We start from the raw sequence: 12967 nt of genomic DNA, 5'->3' as shown, positions 1-12967 counted from the left end.
TAGCTAAGAAGAAAAAAGTTAAAAATTTAAATTGAATCAGGTTGGGCAGACTGGATGGACCATTTGGGTCTTTATCTGCCGTCATCTACTATGTTACACCCCCAGGACCACCCAGTTCTGCCTCTGTCACGTCCTGCCCCAGATGGCATCCGCACATGTGCGGATGTGACATCACCGCGTCCCATCCGCCTATGCGTGGATGCCCCTTCCCAACGCAATTTTGTTTGGAAGCTTTTCAAAACCCGGCCAAAGTGCCAGGTTTTGAAAAGCCATCCGGACCCCTGGACGTGTCCTCAAAAGAACATCTAGTAACCCTAAGTAGGGGCGTGTAGCACCGGTGATTTTCATAAGAACATAAAAAGTTGCCTCCGCTGAGGCAGACCAGAGGTCCATCTTGCCCAGCGGTCCGCTCCCGCGGCGGCCCATCAGGCCTATTGCCTGAACAGTGGTCCCAGACTAATTTTGTAACTTACCTCTAATCCTATCCCTTTAACCTTACCTCTACTCCTATCTGTACCCCTCAATCCCTTTGTCCTCCAGGTACCTATCCAAACCTTCTTTGAAGCCCTGTAGCGTGCTCCTGCTTATCACATCTTCCGGTAGCGCGTTCCTGTGTCATGGAATTTTGGTCTTTCTCTTTCAGAGCCCGGTCCTGCAATATTTGTATTTTCTCTGTAAAATACCCATCGCCATGTCCCCACTGAGCAACAACAGCCTCTTTCTGGAGTATGCCAAAAACCCACTGCTGGATTTCCACGAGAAGGGACTGATGGTTTCCCTCTCCACCGACGACCCGATGCAGTTCCACTACACAAAGGTACAGTCTGGAGGCCCTTTCTAAAGCATTGCCCACCTTGCTGCATTCTGTTGGGGAAGAACCATGTGGGTCATGCCACCTGGATGTGGTGCCAACCTCATCTCCTACCATGGGAATCGTTATTGCGTCTACAGTATTGAATTCCCTAAGGCTCATAACTTGTGGGCAAATAATTATGCCGAGTGGCACTGGGTGGATGTGGGAATAGACATATCCATAAGATAAACGCTACGGGGAAAATCAAAGCACTAATTACCCCTGTGCAATTAAGTGTCTATAAATAACATAGTGTCTGCAAAAATGGGTCATTGTATGCAAGGGAAAGACAAGCTCATGAATGCAGACAAAAACTTATTTTTGCTGTGCCACTGGTTTGATGGCCAGGAGGCTGCTTAGGATGGGGTGACCCTATTGCCGTGGTTCCCAAACCTGTCCTGGGGGACCCCCAGCCAGTCAGGTTTTCCAGATATCCCTAATGAATATGGATGAGAGAGATTTGCATACCCGTCACTTCCATTATATGCAAATCTCTCTCATGCATATTCATGAGGGATATCTGGAAAACCTGACTGGCTGGGGGTCCCCCAGGACAGGTTTGGGAACCACTGCCCTATTCCATGCTCCCTGGGGCAGTGAGAGCACAAACGGTCTAATAGTCGGCCATCAGCGCTTAGCATTTTGCTGACCGCCACCAGCTTTAAACCCCCATGCCCCTCCAGAAATTCAATGCAGGACCATATCTAGATACTGGCAGTGCCGTAGTAAGGGGGGCTGGGCCGCCCCAGGCGCCATCCTCATAGGAGCGCAGCGCCCTACCTCCTCTCTGCCTCCTCCCCACTGCCGCGTGCGCGCACAGCTCCCTCCACCCCCGTCTGTACCTCTGTAATGTTCCGGGCCTGCGTCGGCTCTGCTTCTGACGTCACTTCCTGGACTTGCACCTAGGAAGTGACATCAGAGGGAGAGCCCCACACAGGTGCGACAGCAAGCTGGGGGTTGCTTCTCATGCTATGAATGTTACAGAGGCACAGGGGAAGAGAAGCGGAGCACAAGTGTGGCAGTGGGGGGTGGGATGGGGAAGGAGCCTGTAGGGGTGGGGGATGGGCGCTTCTTGCCCTCACTACGCCACTGGACACGGGCATTGAATTTCCAGGTCTGCAGAGCCAGCTGACACATAGCCGGTCGAGTGTGATTAAAAAGCACTTAACCGCCTATGAGCAGGGCCGGATTAACCAATAGGCCCAGTAGGCACGTACCTAGGGCCCGAAATGGTCAGGGGGGCCCGTTGAAGGAGGGCATCAACATTGTTTTTTTCCAAACGGTGATGGGCCCCTCCAGCATCGATCGGCAATGAGGCACCCCCGAACGGCAACGCGCCCCCCCCCCCCATCGAAGGAAAGTAAGACAAGCAAGCAACACGGGTAAGAAAGGCAATGGGAACTGTAATTTTGCAAGCGGTGCTGCTTGCTGAAAGCTTCCCTCTGACGCAGCTTCCTGTTTCTGCCTTGGTGCGTCAGAGGGAAACTTTGGGCAAGCAGCACCGCTTGCAAAATTACAGTTCCTGTTGCCTTTCTTACCCGCGTTGCTTGCTTGTCATACTTTTTGTCAGTGGGGGGGGGGGGGGGCAGTGGGTGGGGCATGGCGTGGCTAGAGGGCCCAGTGTACTTGTGTGCCTAGGGGCCCTCAAATAATTAATCCTGCCCTGCCTATGAGGAAAGATGTGTAAAAGATAGGACTCCCTTTTATGCAGCTCTTTGTATGCGGTTAACCCAGGGGGAGGCAATTCCGGTCCTCGAGAGCCGGAGCCAGTTCAGGTTTTCAGGATCTCCATCATGAATATGTATGAGATGGATTTGCACGCACTGCCTCCTTGAGATGCAAATCTAGCTCATGCATATTTATTGTGGATATCCTGAAAACCTGACCTGGCTCCGGCTCTCGAGGACCGGAATTGCCTACCCCTGGGTTAACCGAGCTAGCTAAGTTCTGAGCCGGCAAAGTGCTGAATCCGCCCCTGCAATGCCTCTCAAATAGCTGGTTTTCATTTCAGTGTGAACTGGTTATTTTCAGCGTCTCTAACTGGTTAAGTGCCTTTGAAATTTAGTGGTTAGTCCCAAACAGGTGATTTCACTGGTCGAGAGCTGCTTCTGACCGGGTAAATAGCTTTGAATATCGATCCGATTGTTGCAAACCCAAAGATAGCTTAGTTTGCTCTTCCCTGCACTCAGATGGGGGAGGGGATGCTGTAGCCCTGTCAATTATCCCCCAAAATACAGATATGGCCGATATTCTTAAACGGCGCTGACCGGTTAAATAGCGCTTAACTGACTAGATGCAAATATTCAGCGTGAGATAACTGGATACCTCCAATGAATATTTGCAGTTGATGGTTAAAAGTTAACCGGCCATATCGCACGATAACCAGCAATTTTCAGTGCTAACCAGTCAAGTTTAGTAGCCAAATCGGGCTGCATAAATAGCAAGCCTATCTCTGGCTGCTATAAACTTAACTAGCCAACACTGAATATTGACTTAGCTGCCAGCCAAAAAACCCGATATGCAATGCCGATCACCGGAAGCAGCCTGGCATTGAATATCCACGGTGAGTGTCAAATGTGGGAGTTAATGGCCTGCCTCCCGCGGTCTGAATATTAGCTGGATTGTAACTAAATGCCCAAAACAATATACAGCTGTGATAGTCAGTGTTTTTTAAATGCTGAGTGCCACGGCTAAATTAAGTCTAGCTATTTAGTGCTGGGCCTAATCTAGCTAGTGGCACTGAAAATCCGGGTCTTTAAGGGCTGCCAGATAGAAAATGACATGAGGACAATTTTTTTTCCATCCCTGCGGGATCTCTCTATCCCTGCTCCATCCCCACGAACGTTGTCCCTGTTCCTGTCCTTTTCCTACACGCTCCGTCCTCATCTGCACAAGCCTCGAATGCTTTAAAATCCTAAGTAGCAACATTCTAAAGCTCAGATTGTGATGTCATAATGCCTCATTCCACCAATGCCTAAGCTCCGTCCTCATCTGCACAAGCCTCGAACGCTTTAAAATCCTAAGTAGCAACATTCTAGAGCTCAGATTGTGATGTCATAATGTCTCATTCCACCAATGCCTAAGCTCCATCCTCATCTGCACAAGCCTCGAACGCTTTAAAATCCTAAGTAGCAACATTCTAGAGCTCAGACTGTGATGTCATAATGCCTCATTCCACCAATGCCTAAGCTCCGTCCTCATCTGCACAAGCCTCGAACGCTTTAAAATCCTAAGCAGCAACATTCTAGAGCTCAGATTGTGATGTCATATTGCCTCATTCCACCAATGTCTAAGCTCCGTCCTCATCTGCACAAGTCTCGAACACTTTAAAATTATACATGCTCGAGGTTTATGTGGTTAAGGCAGAGCTTGCAGAAATGGGACAGGGACAAGGACAGAACACGTGAGAATGGGACGGGGATATTGAGATCCCAAGGGGACAAATTTGTCCCCGTGTCATTCTCTACCGCCAGAAATTATCTAGATCTGGCCAGTATTCAGTACTGGTAGCCAGATAACTAATTGGGCATAGTTAGGACAGAATTTAAGGCAGCCCTATTCACCCGGTATTCCTTTGCCTACAGAGGACTTTTCTCTTGGAATGCTCTTCGTAAGGTTGTTCAAAATAGTGATTCATATTTTTTACTTAAGATTTTAACTTTTCCTAGTATACTTACTTGCTTGTTCAACATCTTGAGCTCTGTTTTAGAGGGTATATGTGATATATAAGAACAATCAACTTTTCATTTTTTGGATTTAAAAAAACCCCTCTTTTATTCCTGAACCATGATCCTTGTTATCCAAGGCACCCTGAGGTTATGGGTTCAAGAAACCCACACTGTTCTTTGTGACCCTGGTCAAGTCACTTAATCCCCCCCATTGCCCCAGGTTCATTAGATAGATTGTGAGCCCGCCGGGACAGACAGGGAAAATGTCTGAGTGCCTGAATAAATTCACATAAACCATTCTGTGTAGAAAATTGAATCAAGAAATAAAAACCTGTGCGGCTAAATCTATTGTGTTTGCATTTTACAGGAACCTCTGATGGAAGAGTATGCCATTGCTGCTCAGGTCTTCAAACTCAGCACCTGTGATATGTGTGAAATAGCCAAGAACAGCGTCCTGCAGTCAGGGATGTCCCAAGAGGTGTGTCAGTTGCACTTGGTGTAACACGGTTGTCTGACTCAGCAAAGACTTTTCTGGGTCACATTCAGCCTTGTCTTAAGTGCCCTAATTCTATAGCCCAGGTGCCCACATTTACACGTGTTACATACGTGTATGTCTGCATATGCCCATGAAAGCACCAGCTTTTCTACAAATAGCCACTTAACATACATACCATGTATTTGCAAGGGGGCAGAGAGGAGGAGCCTGGGCAGGATATGGGCGGGGCTTCCACATTGGCTGCATCCCTGCCACATTTAGATGACTGCACTTATGCCAGCTCTAAGGCTGGTAAAAGTACGGGCACCCAAATGTTAGCATGCTGATACCAGGTTCTATAATGTATCCAGGCACCCATGTAACAGAACAGAATAGGCTCCTACTAGGTGGCCTTAGGGTGGCCTAAATGGAGGCACCACTTAACATACAAACATAAGAATAGCCATACTGGGTCAGACTAATGGTCCTTCTAGCTAGTTTCTGTTTCCAACAGTGGCCAACCCAGGTCACATGTACTTGGCAGAATCCCAAATAGTACCAACATTCCAGAGTAAATTTAGCCGAAACACGGCCCATGTTGGGTCCTTCTTGCAATTTTTACCTAAAACTTGGTCTGTACCGGGATCATGTTGCAATCTAGCCGTGTCAGGTTCTTGTACCACTATTGTTTCATTTGTGTATTCATTGGACTTTTCATTAAAACCTATTTGCCATCTTGATCGTTTGGTCATCTCCGCTTTTTTTTTAATTTTCTCCGACATTTGGTGCAGAGGTTTTTTTCCTCTTTCTTTGATGCGTTCTGGTAATTGTCCTTATTATGTAACGTACTGTATGTACATATGAAACAAAGGTTAATATTTTTAAAGGGTGATGTCCATCTATGAATTAACAGGATTGCACTGGGATCGGTGATGGGCGAATCGTGATTGTTCAGTTTAATTATGAAAATCTTGGTGTGGTGGGGGGGACCCTAAGGGCATGGAAAGAGTACCCAGAGGTTAGAGGTCTTGGCTGACAACTAGGGAAGTCCAGTTCAAATTCCTCTTCTGCTCTTTCCAAAAGAGTGTTCATTATTCACGACAAATGTGCAGTATCAGCCAATAGTGTGTTCTCTTCCAAAGGAGAGCTCATTACTCATGAAGAGCGCACAGTTTTAGGAAATAAAGTGCACGCTTCCAAAACAGTGCATATATTTCCCGATAGTGCACACTCTTTCAGAGGAGTGCAAGCTATTTATAACACAGGGGGAAAAATATGTGTTTTCCCCTTGTCATTTCAGCAGAAAATGATACCAAACAATAAGGAAAACGTGCCTTTTGAAACAAATGACCTGAGGAGGGCAATGTCACCTTTTTTGCCCTCAGAACAACAAGAGAATTGACCCTGGTCCCTCTGCAGAAAGTAATATAGAAGAAACAAAGCAATCGTGGAGAGTCGATGTCCAAGATGAGGGTTTTATTCAAAAAAATAAATAAATAATCCACTTAAAAATGTCTAGGGCCTGGGTGTCTGGGAAACGTCTGGACCCAACATGGTCCGTGTTTCGACAATGTGGTCTTCTTCAGGGGTCCCTATGTGGTCCTAAGTGCAAGCACGTGGATTACATAATGAACGTAAATGCTCAACTCTGTTCATCTCCACAGCATTGAGCATCTACGTTCATTATTCATTGAATAAAACATCGACTCGCCACGATGACTTTGTTTCTACCTTTTTACCCTCGCCATCCTGGGTGCTTTGGCTCCAGGGCTCCAATATTTGTAACACAATCCAGAAGTTAAACGGTATCTCTTGCTTTCCAGTGAGCAGATGCCTTGACGGTATCATTTTATATAGAAACATGGTGGCAGATAAAGGCCAAATGGCCCATCCAGTCTGCCCATCCGTAGTAACCATTATCTCTTTCTCTTTCTAAGGGATCCCACGTGACTATCCCAGGCTTTCTTGAATCCAGACACATTGTATACTGGAAATTGTCCCTGGGAATAATGGGAGAAAAAAATGTTATAGCTCTGACTTGAGAGAAGCAATGCTTGGAGAAACATTAACACAATTCTGGCTTATTTTCCCCTAGGAAAAAGTGCATTTCCTTGGAGGAGATTTCCACAAGGAAGGACCCCAAGGAAATGACATTAGGAAGACAAATGTCGCCCAGATCCGGATGGCTTACCGCTACGAGACCTGGTGTTATGAGCTCAACTTACTTCTTCAAGCCCTGAAAGCCGCAGACTAGAAGAGAGGTCAGCAGTGAATCTGGTGAAGGCCGATATCATCATGAACCCGAAATTACTGGATTGCAAACCACTATCAAACCTACAGCCAAGTTGATTGATCACTACTGTTGTCAAAACGTTTCATAAAAATATTATGTTGGATTTCTTTTGTTATTGTTTTGTTGTTTTTAACAGCTGCTTCAAAGTTGTCTCGTGGCTTTATTTATTATTGATTGATTGATTGATTGTGATTTATCAACGGTCATTTCATGAAGAGTTTGCCCAAAACGGTTGACAATGCATTGAATAGTAATCAGGGACTTTTAAGTATTTTCCCTATCTGTCCCAATAGGCTGACAGTCTAACTGTGGTACCTGAGCCTTTATATTTAGGGTTGCCAGACATCATTGCATCAGGTCCACACATGTGTGGATGCCAGCTGGGGGGCAGAGCAGGGCGGGCCCATGGGCATGGCCATGGGTCCGGATTTTCTTTCGTGAAAATCTGGTAACCCTATTTATATTCCTACTTTTGGGTTCTTCTGTCACTCTCCTTTAATTCTGATCTTTAGCGTTAAGAGATTTCCTGAACCCCAGATGACATTCTAAGTCTACGGCAGTGATTGTCAAACTGTGGGTCAGGACCCCAAATGAGGTGACATCAGTGTTACATGAGCTCCTTGAAACAGAACAGCTCCTGTGCTCACTGGGCCTCCACTCTGACTTATGCCCAGTAGTGTCAGTCGGATATGACAGTAAAAAAAAAGACTCCTAATGATGTGTTTTCTATTGGTTATCTCATAAATAGTTAAATATATGGTGTGTTATACTTCACATGCACTCAGAATTGTGTAATTCGGCCCAAAGTAAGAATTGAGCAGCTTAAATGCCAGACTAATAGAAGTGAGGTTGGGTCAAGTGCTATTCTGTCAAGTACGAATGGCTGAGTGAAAATCTTCTCTGTTTCTCAGCCATTCGTACATGACAGAATAGCACTACTTTAAGCTGTTCAATTCTTACTTTGGGTTCCTTGAAAACGAAATTCGAAACATGGTCCATGTTGGGACCTGCAGAAAACCCTAAAAGCTAAGTGAGAATTTTCCTTTTTTGCCATTCAGTACTGGTCGCCGTACCTCAAGAAGGACATGGCGGTACTTGAGAGAGTCCAAAGAAGAGCAACTAAGCTAATAAAGGGTATGGAAAACCTCTCATATACTGACAGAATGAAAAAGCTGGGGCTTTTCTCCCTGGAAAAGCGACGACTTAGAGGAGACATGATAGAAACCTTCAAGATCATGAAGGGCATAGAAAAACTGGACAGGGACAGATTTTTCAAATTATGGGGAACCACAAGTACAAGGGGGCACTCAGAGAAATTGAAAGGGGAGAGGTTTAGAACAAATACCAGGAAGTTCTTTTTCACCCAGAGGGTGGTGGATATATGGAACGCGCTACCAGAGGATGTGATAAGCAGGAGCACGCTACAGGGCTTCAAAGAAGGTGCTGGCTCCCCTACCATGTCTGTGCCCGGGGCAAACCGCCCTTCCGCCTCCCCTTACTATGCTACGGGGAACTTCTAGAACAGTGGCCCCAACCCTGTCCTGGAGGACCATCAGGCCAATCGGGTTTTCAGGCTAGCCTTAATGAATATGCCTGGAGCAGATTTGCATGCCTGTCACTTCCATTATATGCAAATCTCTCTCATGCATATTCATTAGGACAAGCCTGAAAACCCGATTGGCAGTTGTCTCTCCTGTATATCTATTGTGGAGCCGGACATCCTGAATAATACCTGATGGACTAGCTGCGTCCCAGGACCGAGTTGAAAACACCCCAAAAAGTGTTCCTCCGCCCACAAAGTGCTTAAATGTGAACCTAAAGCAAAATGAAATTGCAAGATCCAGAAAACAGATCAAGGCTTCCGTAAGCAGCACACCATGTGCTCAGGAAACTGTTTTGCTAAGGACACGATGAACCCAGCAATAGCTTAGGACTGCAAAAGATGACGATTTATGCTGAGGATGAAGCATTCAGCTGCATTGGTAACCCCAGGTTCCCTTTATGAAACCATCTACACACGACCGAGCAAGTTGAACTAGTCCCGAGTGAAAAAGAAAGACCGAGCTTGGTGCTTCGGCATTATTTCCTAAGGAGAGAAACACAACAACAAAAAAAGGGGATCCAAAAAAGATCTGCAGAAAAAATCAGCCAGGAGCAACCAAAACAAAACTGCAGACTGTGTACAAGATGCAGGCAAATTTTAATATGACAAGAACACAATATATAAAACCCTTTTACCAATAAAGGGACCCGACACGGTCCGTGTTTCGGACAAACCTTCGTCAGGGGTCCATGGTAAAATAGGGGGGCTAAAAAATGCCACAAAAAAAATGGAAGAATCTCAACGGGATGCCTGTGTGTATCAAGTTCGCCAAAAAAGCCAACAGCAGTAAAGGGACATCAAAGATGCTGATAAGACGCACAGCATCAAGGGTAAGCGTCTAAAAGCTGAACAATAGAACACGGAGTTTGCAGTGGCACAGCCTGGTTTTGGGGGAGGTGCTTGTACTGAGCTGGCAGGCAATGCCACCTACGAGGTGAACAGGAGGTGAGGTGAGGTGGTGGTGGGAGCGCTAGGGGTGTGTCAGATCCTCCAGCCCCAGCACTGCTCAGATGACTTGCCAGAGATACAGAGTCAGGAAGCACTTTTGCAAACAGGGTCCTGCATGTGCCAAATGACCTAATCAAACAATTATTGCTTTTATTGTATACTGGGAAGTTATTTTTACAAACTCAGGCTGTTTTCTCTCCTTTGGGCTTTGTAGCCCTCCTGCTCCTAGTCCTTCTGCCTCTTCTTTTTTCCCACTCTGGTCCCAACAGTTAAAAACAAGGTTGACAACACCCTAATTCTCCTAGGTCTGAGTCAGAAACTTTTCATGTCCGGCGTTTCACTTTCCCATACACACCTTTTTTTTAAAGCTTGATTTAATTCTCTCTGCTTTGTTTTGTCTTTTTTTTTTCTGGTACTTCCTAATGCACCAGCCCTGACTGTCGGAGTCCTTTCTATCACATTGATTACTACACAGACTTGTAAAAACTTCAGATTCTGTGCAGTATTTCATAATAAAACATACAGAATCTGATTTAGAAACATTTCCTGCTAGTGCAAAATCTTTCAAGTACACATGATTAATTTTAATGAGTTTAATGTTTTGGATATGGAGTAATTTGGTTGAATTTGTAGATTGTATGTAATTTTTTTTTTTTCTTTTGCATCAGTGTGGGCACTTGATTTTTAGTTCTGCACAAGATCTGATGAATCAGAAAATAATATTAAATATTGAACTGAGGCCAGTACTGGGCATACTTGCACGGTCTGTGTCTGTATATGGCCGTATAGGGGAGATTGGGCTGGAGAGGGCTTCAGTGGCTGGGAGGGTGTAGATCAGGGGTGTCAAAGTCCCTCCTCGAGGGCCGCAATCCAGTCAGGTTTTCAGGATTTCCCCAATAAATATGCATGAGATCTATTTGCATGCATTGCTTTCATTGTATGCTAATAGATCTCATGCATATTCATTGCGGAAATCCTGAAAACCTGACTGGATTGCGGCCCTCGAGGAGGGACTTTGACACCTCTGATGTCTGGAGTAGGTTTTGACAGAGATTTTGGCAGTTGAAACCCAAGCACAGTACCGGGTAGAGCTTTAGATTCTTGCCCAGAAATAGCTAAGAAGAAAAAATTTAAATTGAATCAGGTTGGGCAGACTGGATGGACCATTCGTCATCTACTATGATACTATGTAACATACAGAGCCTGGAAGTTAGAAAGCGGCTGTGATCTTGGGCATATTACATCACCCTCTGACAGAGCCTTCCCCCAGAGCAGTATCTCTCCTCCTTCTTCTGCCCCTTCCCCCCGGTGTTGGACAACATCTCTCCTCCCTCTCTCTCCCCATCAGTATCTTTCCTTGCTGCCTCTCGACCCATAGACCCAACATTCCCTCCTCTGTGCCCTGTTCAGCATTTCTCCTCTCCCTCACCACCTGCTGTGTTCAGGATCTCTCCTTTCTCCTCCCCCATAATTTGACATCTTTCTTTCTTCCTTCCTTCCATGTTTATCATCTCTCCTTCCCCCCCTTTCCCCTTCTATATAAAGTACAGGCAGTCCCCAGGTTAAGAACAAGTTATGTTTTTAAAGCTGTTCTTAAGTCAGATTTGTATGTAACTCAGAACTTGTAGATTTTAAGATTCTTGCTGCCTCCCTCTGCTCCCAGCTGACAAAAGGGCCTACACTGTTCTTAATGTGGCCAGGCATCATTGCTGAATTTGCTACAGGAGAGGTGTCGGAGTCTATGCCACTGGAAAGCCATGACCGCTTTGTTAAGTACGAGTCGTACTTAAGTCAGGCGTCTGTAACTCGGGGACTGCCTGTATTTCTCCTTCCTCTCCCATCATGTCCAGGGTCTCTCCCCTTTTCCTTACCTCTGTTTTCAGTGCTTGAACAGGAAACATGACACAGGACCTTTTAGTACATGTGACAAGTCTGCAGCGTCCTGCCCCCTCTGATGCAAACTTTTGGCAGAGAGGAGGGACACAACTGGCCTGGTATTGTGACCACTTCGCTGTTTGTCCAGCACCTTTCGTTGTAAACTGCCTCGAAACATCATGGCTTATATTTGAGAACTCTATAGTGTAACCACTTCACTGATTTTCAAGCACATCTTGTTGTAAACCACCTCGAACTATCGTGGCTTTGGCGGTATATAAGAATAAAATTATTATTATTATTCAATGGCATGGGTAGGGTACTGAAAGGCAGGGCTGGCCCTGACCTCTGTTGCTGCATTTAGTGCTATATCTACTAATGTTTGATAAAACTTATTATTACACATTAATTGTATTTGACATAAGTCCCCCTTTACTGTCAATTGAGCCTTTAGAACATAAGCCTTCTGGTTCAGGGGATAGGGAAATGCCTCAGTTACTAATAAAATGGCATGAGCTAATTAAAGAAAAAATCTGTATGAATCTGTGGAAAGATTAATCATTTATAACTTATGACTCATGATCCTAAATTTAAGGCCCAGATCTGCTCTCTTCAGGAAAGTTCACAAAGAAAAGATGTCAACTGAGGTTAGGCTGATATTACAAATATTATAAACGTGGGCCACTTAGCAAGAAAGGAGTTGATATTCAAAACCATTTCACCGGGCAGGAGAGGCTCCTGTCCGGTTAAACCAGTGGTCTCAAACTCGCGGCCCGGGGGCCACATGCGGCCTGCCAGGTGCTATTTTGAGGCCCTCGGTATGTTTATCTTAATCACAAAAGTAAAATAAAACAGTTTCTTGATCATATGTCTCTTTAGCTATAAATTACAATATTATTATTAAGACAGCTAAAAGGAAAGATTTATAAACTATAAAGAGTTTTTACCTCATGCAAAATTGTCATTTCTTTAATAAGACATTAACTATTTTTTCTGAGGCCCTCCAAGTACCTACAAACCCAAAATGTGGTCCTGCAAAGGGTTGGAGTTGGAGACCACTGGGTTAAACCATGCTCTGCTGCCTAACCAGGGATAATCGGTGGCACTTAGACAGGACTGTTCAAACTGGCTATTGTGTGGGTGGTCTGGGCTAAGGTTACCATATTTGTGAAGTCAAAAAAGCAGACATGGGACCCTATTGCAAGACTTTTCTGCATACCAGGTCCATTTCTAGTGCAGCTGGAAATAGGTG

General features: G+C 45.3%; 1 protein-coding gene across 1 annotated transcript in view; it reads left to right on the top strand.

Annotated features, from left to right (window-relative positions):
• Positions 1-7394, top strand: part of AMPD1 (adenosine monophosphate deaminase 1) — a 62209-nt gene extending 54815 nt beyond the window's left edge. The window contains exons 14-16 of the mRNA XM_033917389.1: positions 644-817; positions 4889-4999; positions 7092-7394. Of these exons, the coding sequence (XP_033773280.1) occupies positions 644-817; positions 4889-4999; positions 7092-7250 (444 nt within the window). The 3' untranslated portion in view covers positions 7251-7394. The remainder of the gene's footprint in view (positions 1-643; positions 818-4888; positions 5000-7091) is intronic.
• Positions 7395-12967: the final 5573 nt, after the last annotated feature.

The sequence above is a fragment of the Geotrypetes seraphini genome, chromosome 13 (assembly GCF_902459505.1).
Source record: "Geotrypetes seraphini chromosome 13, aGeoSer1.1, whole genome shotgun sequence".
In the NCBI taxonomy this organism is placed as follows: Eukaryota; Metazoa; Chordata; class Amphibia; order Gymnophiona; family Dermophiidae; genus Geotrypetes; species Geotrypetes seraphini.
The sequence above is the reverse complement of the archived record's forward strand: the minus strand, read 5'-3'. Positions and strand labels throughout refer to the sequence as shown.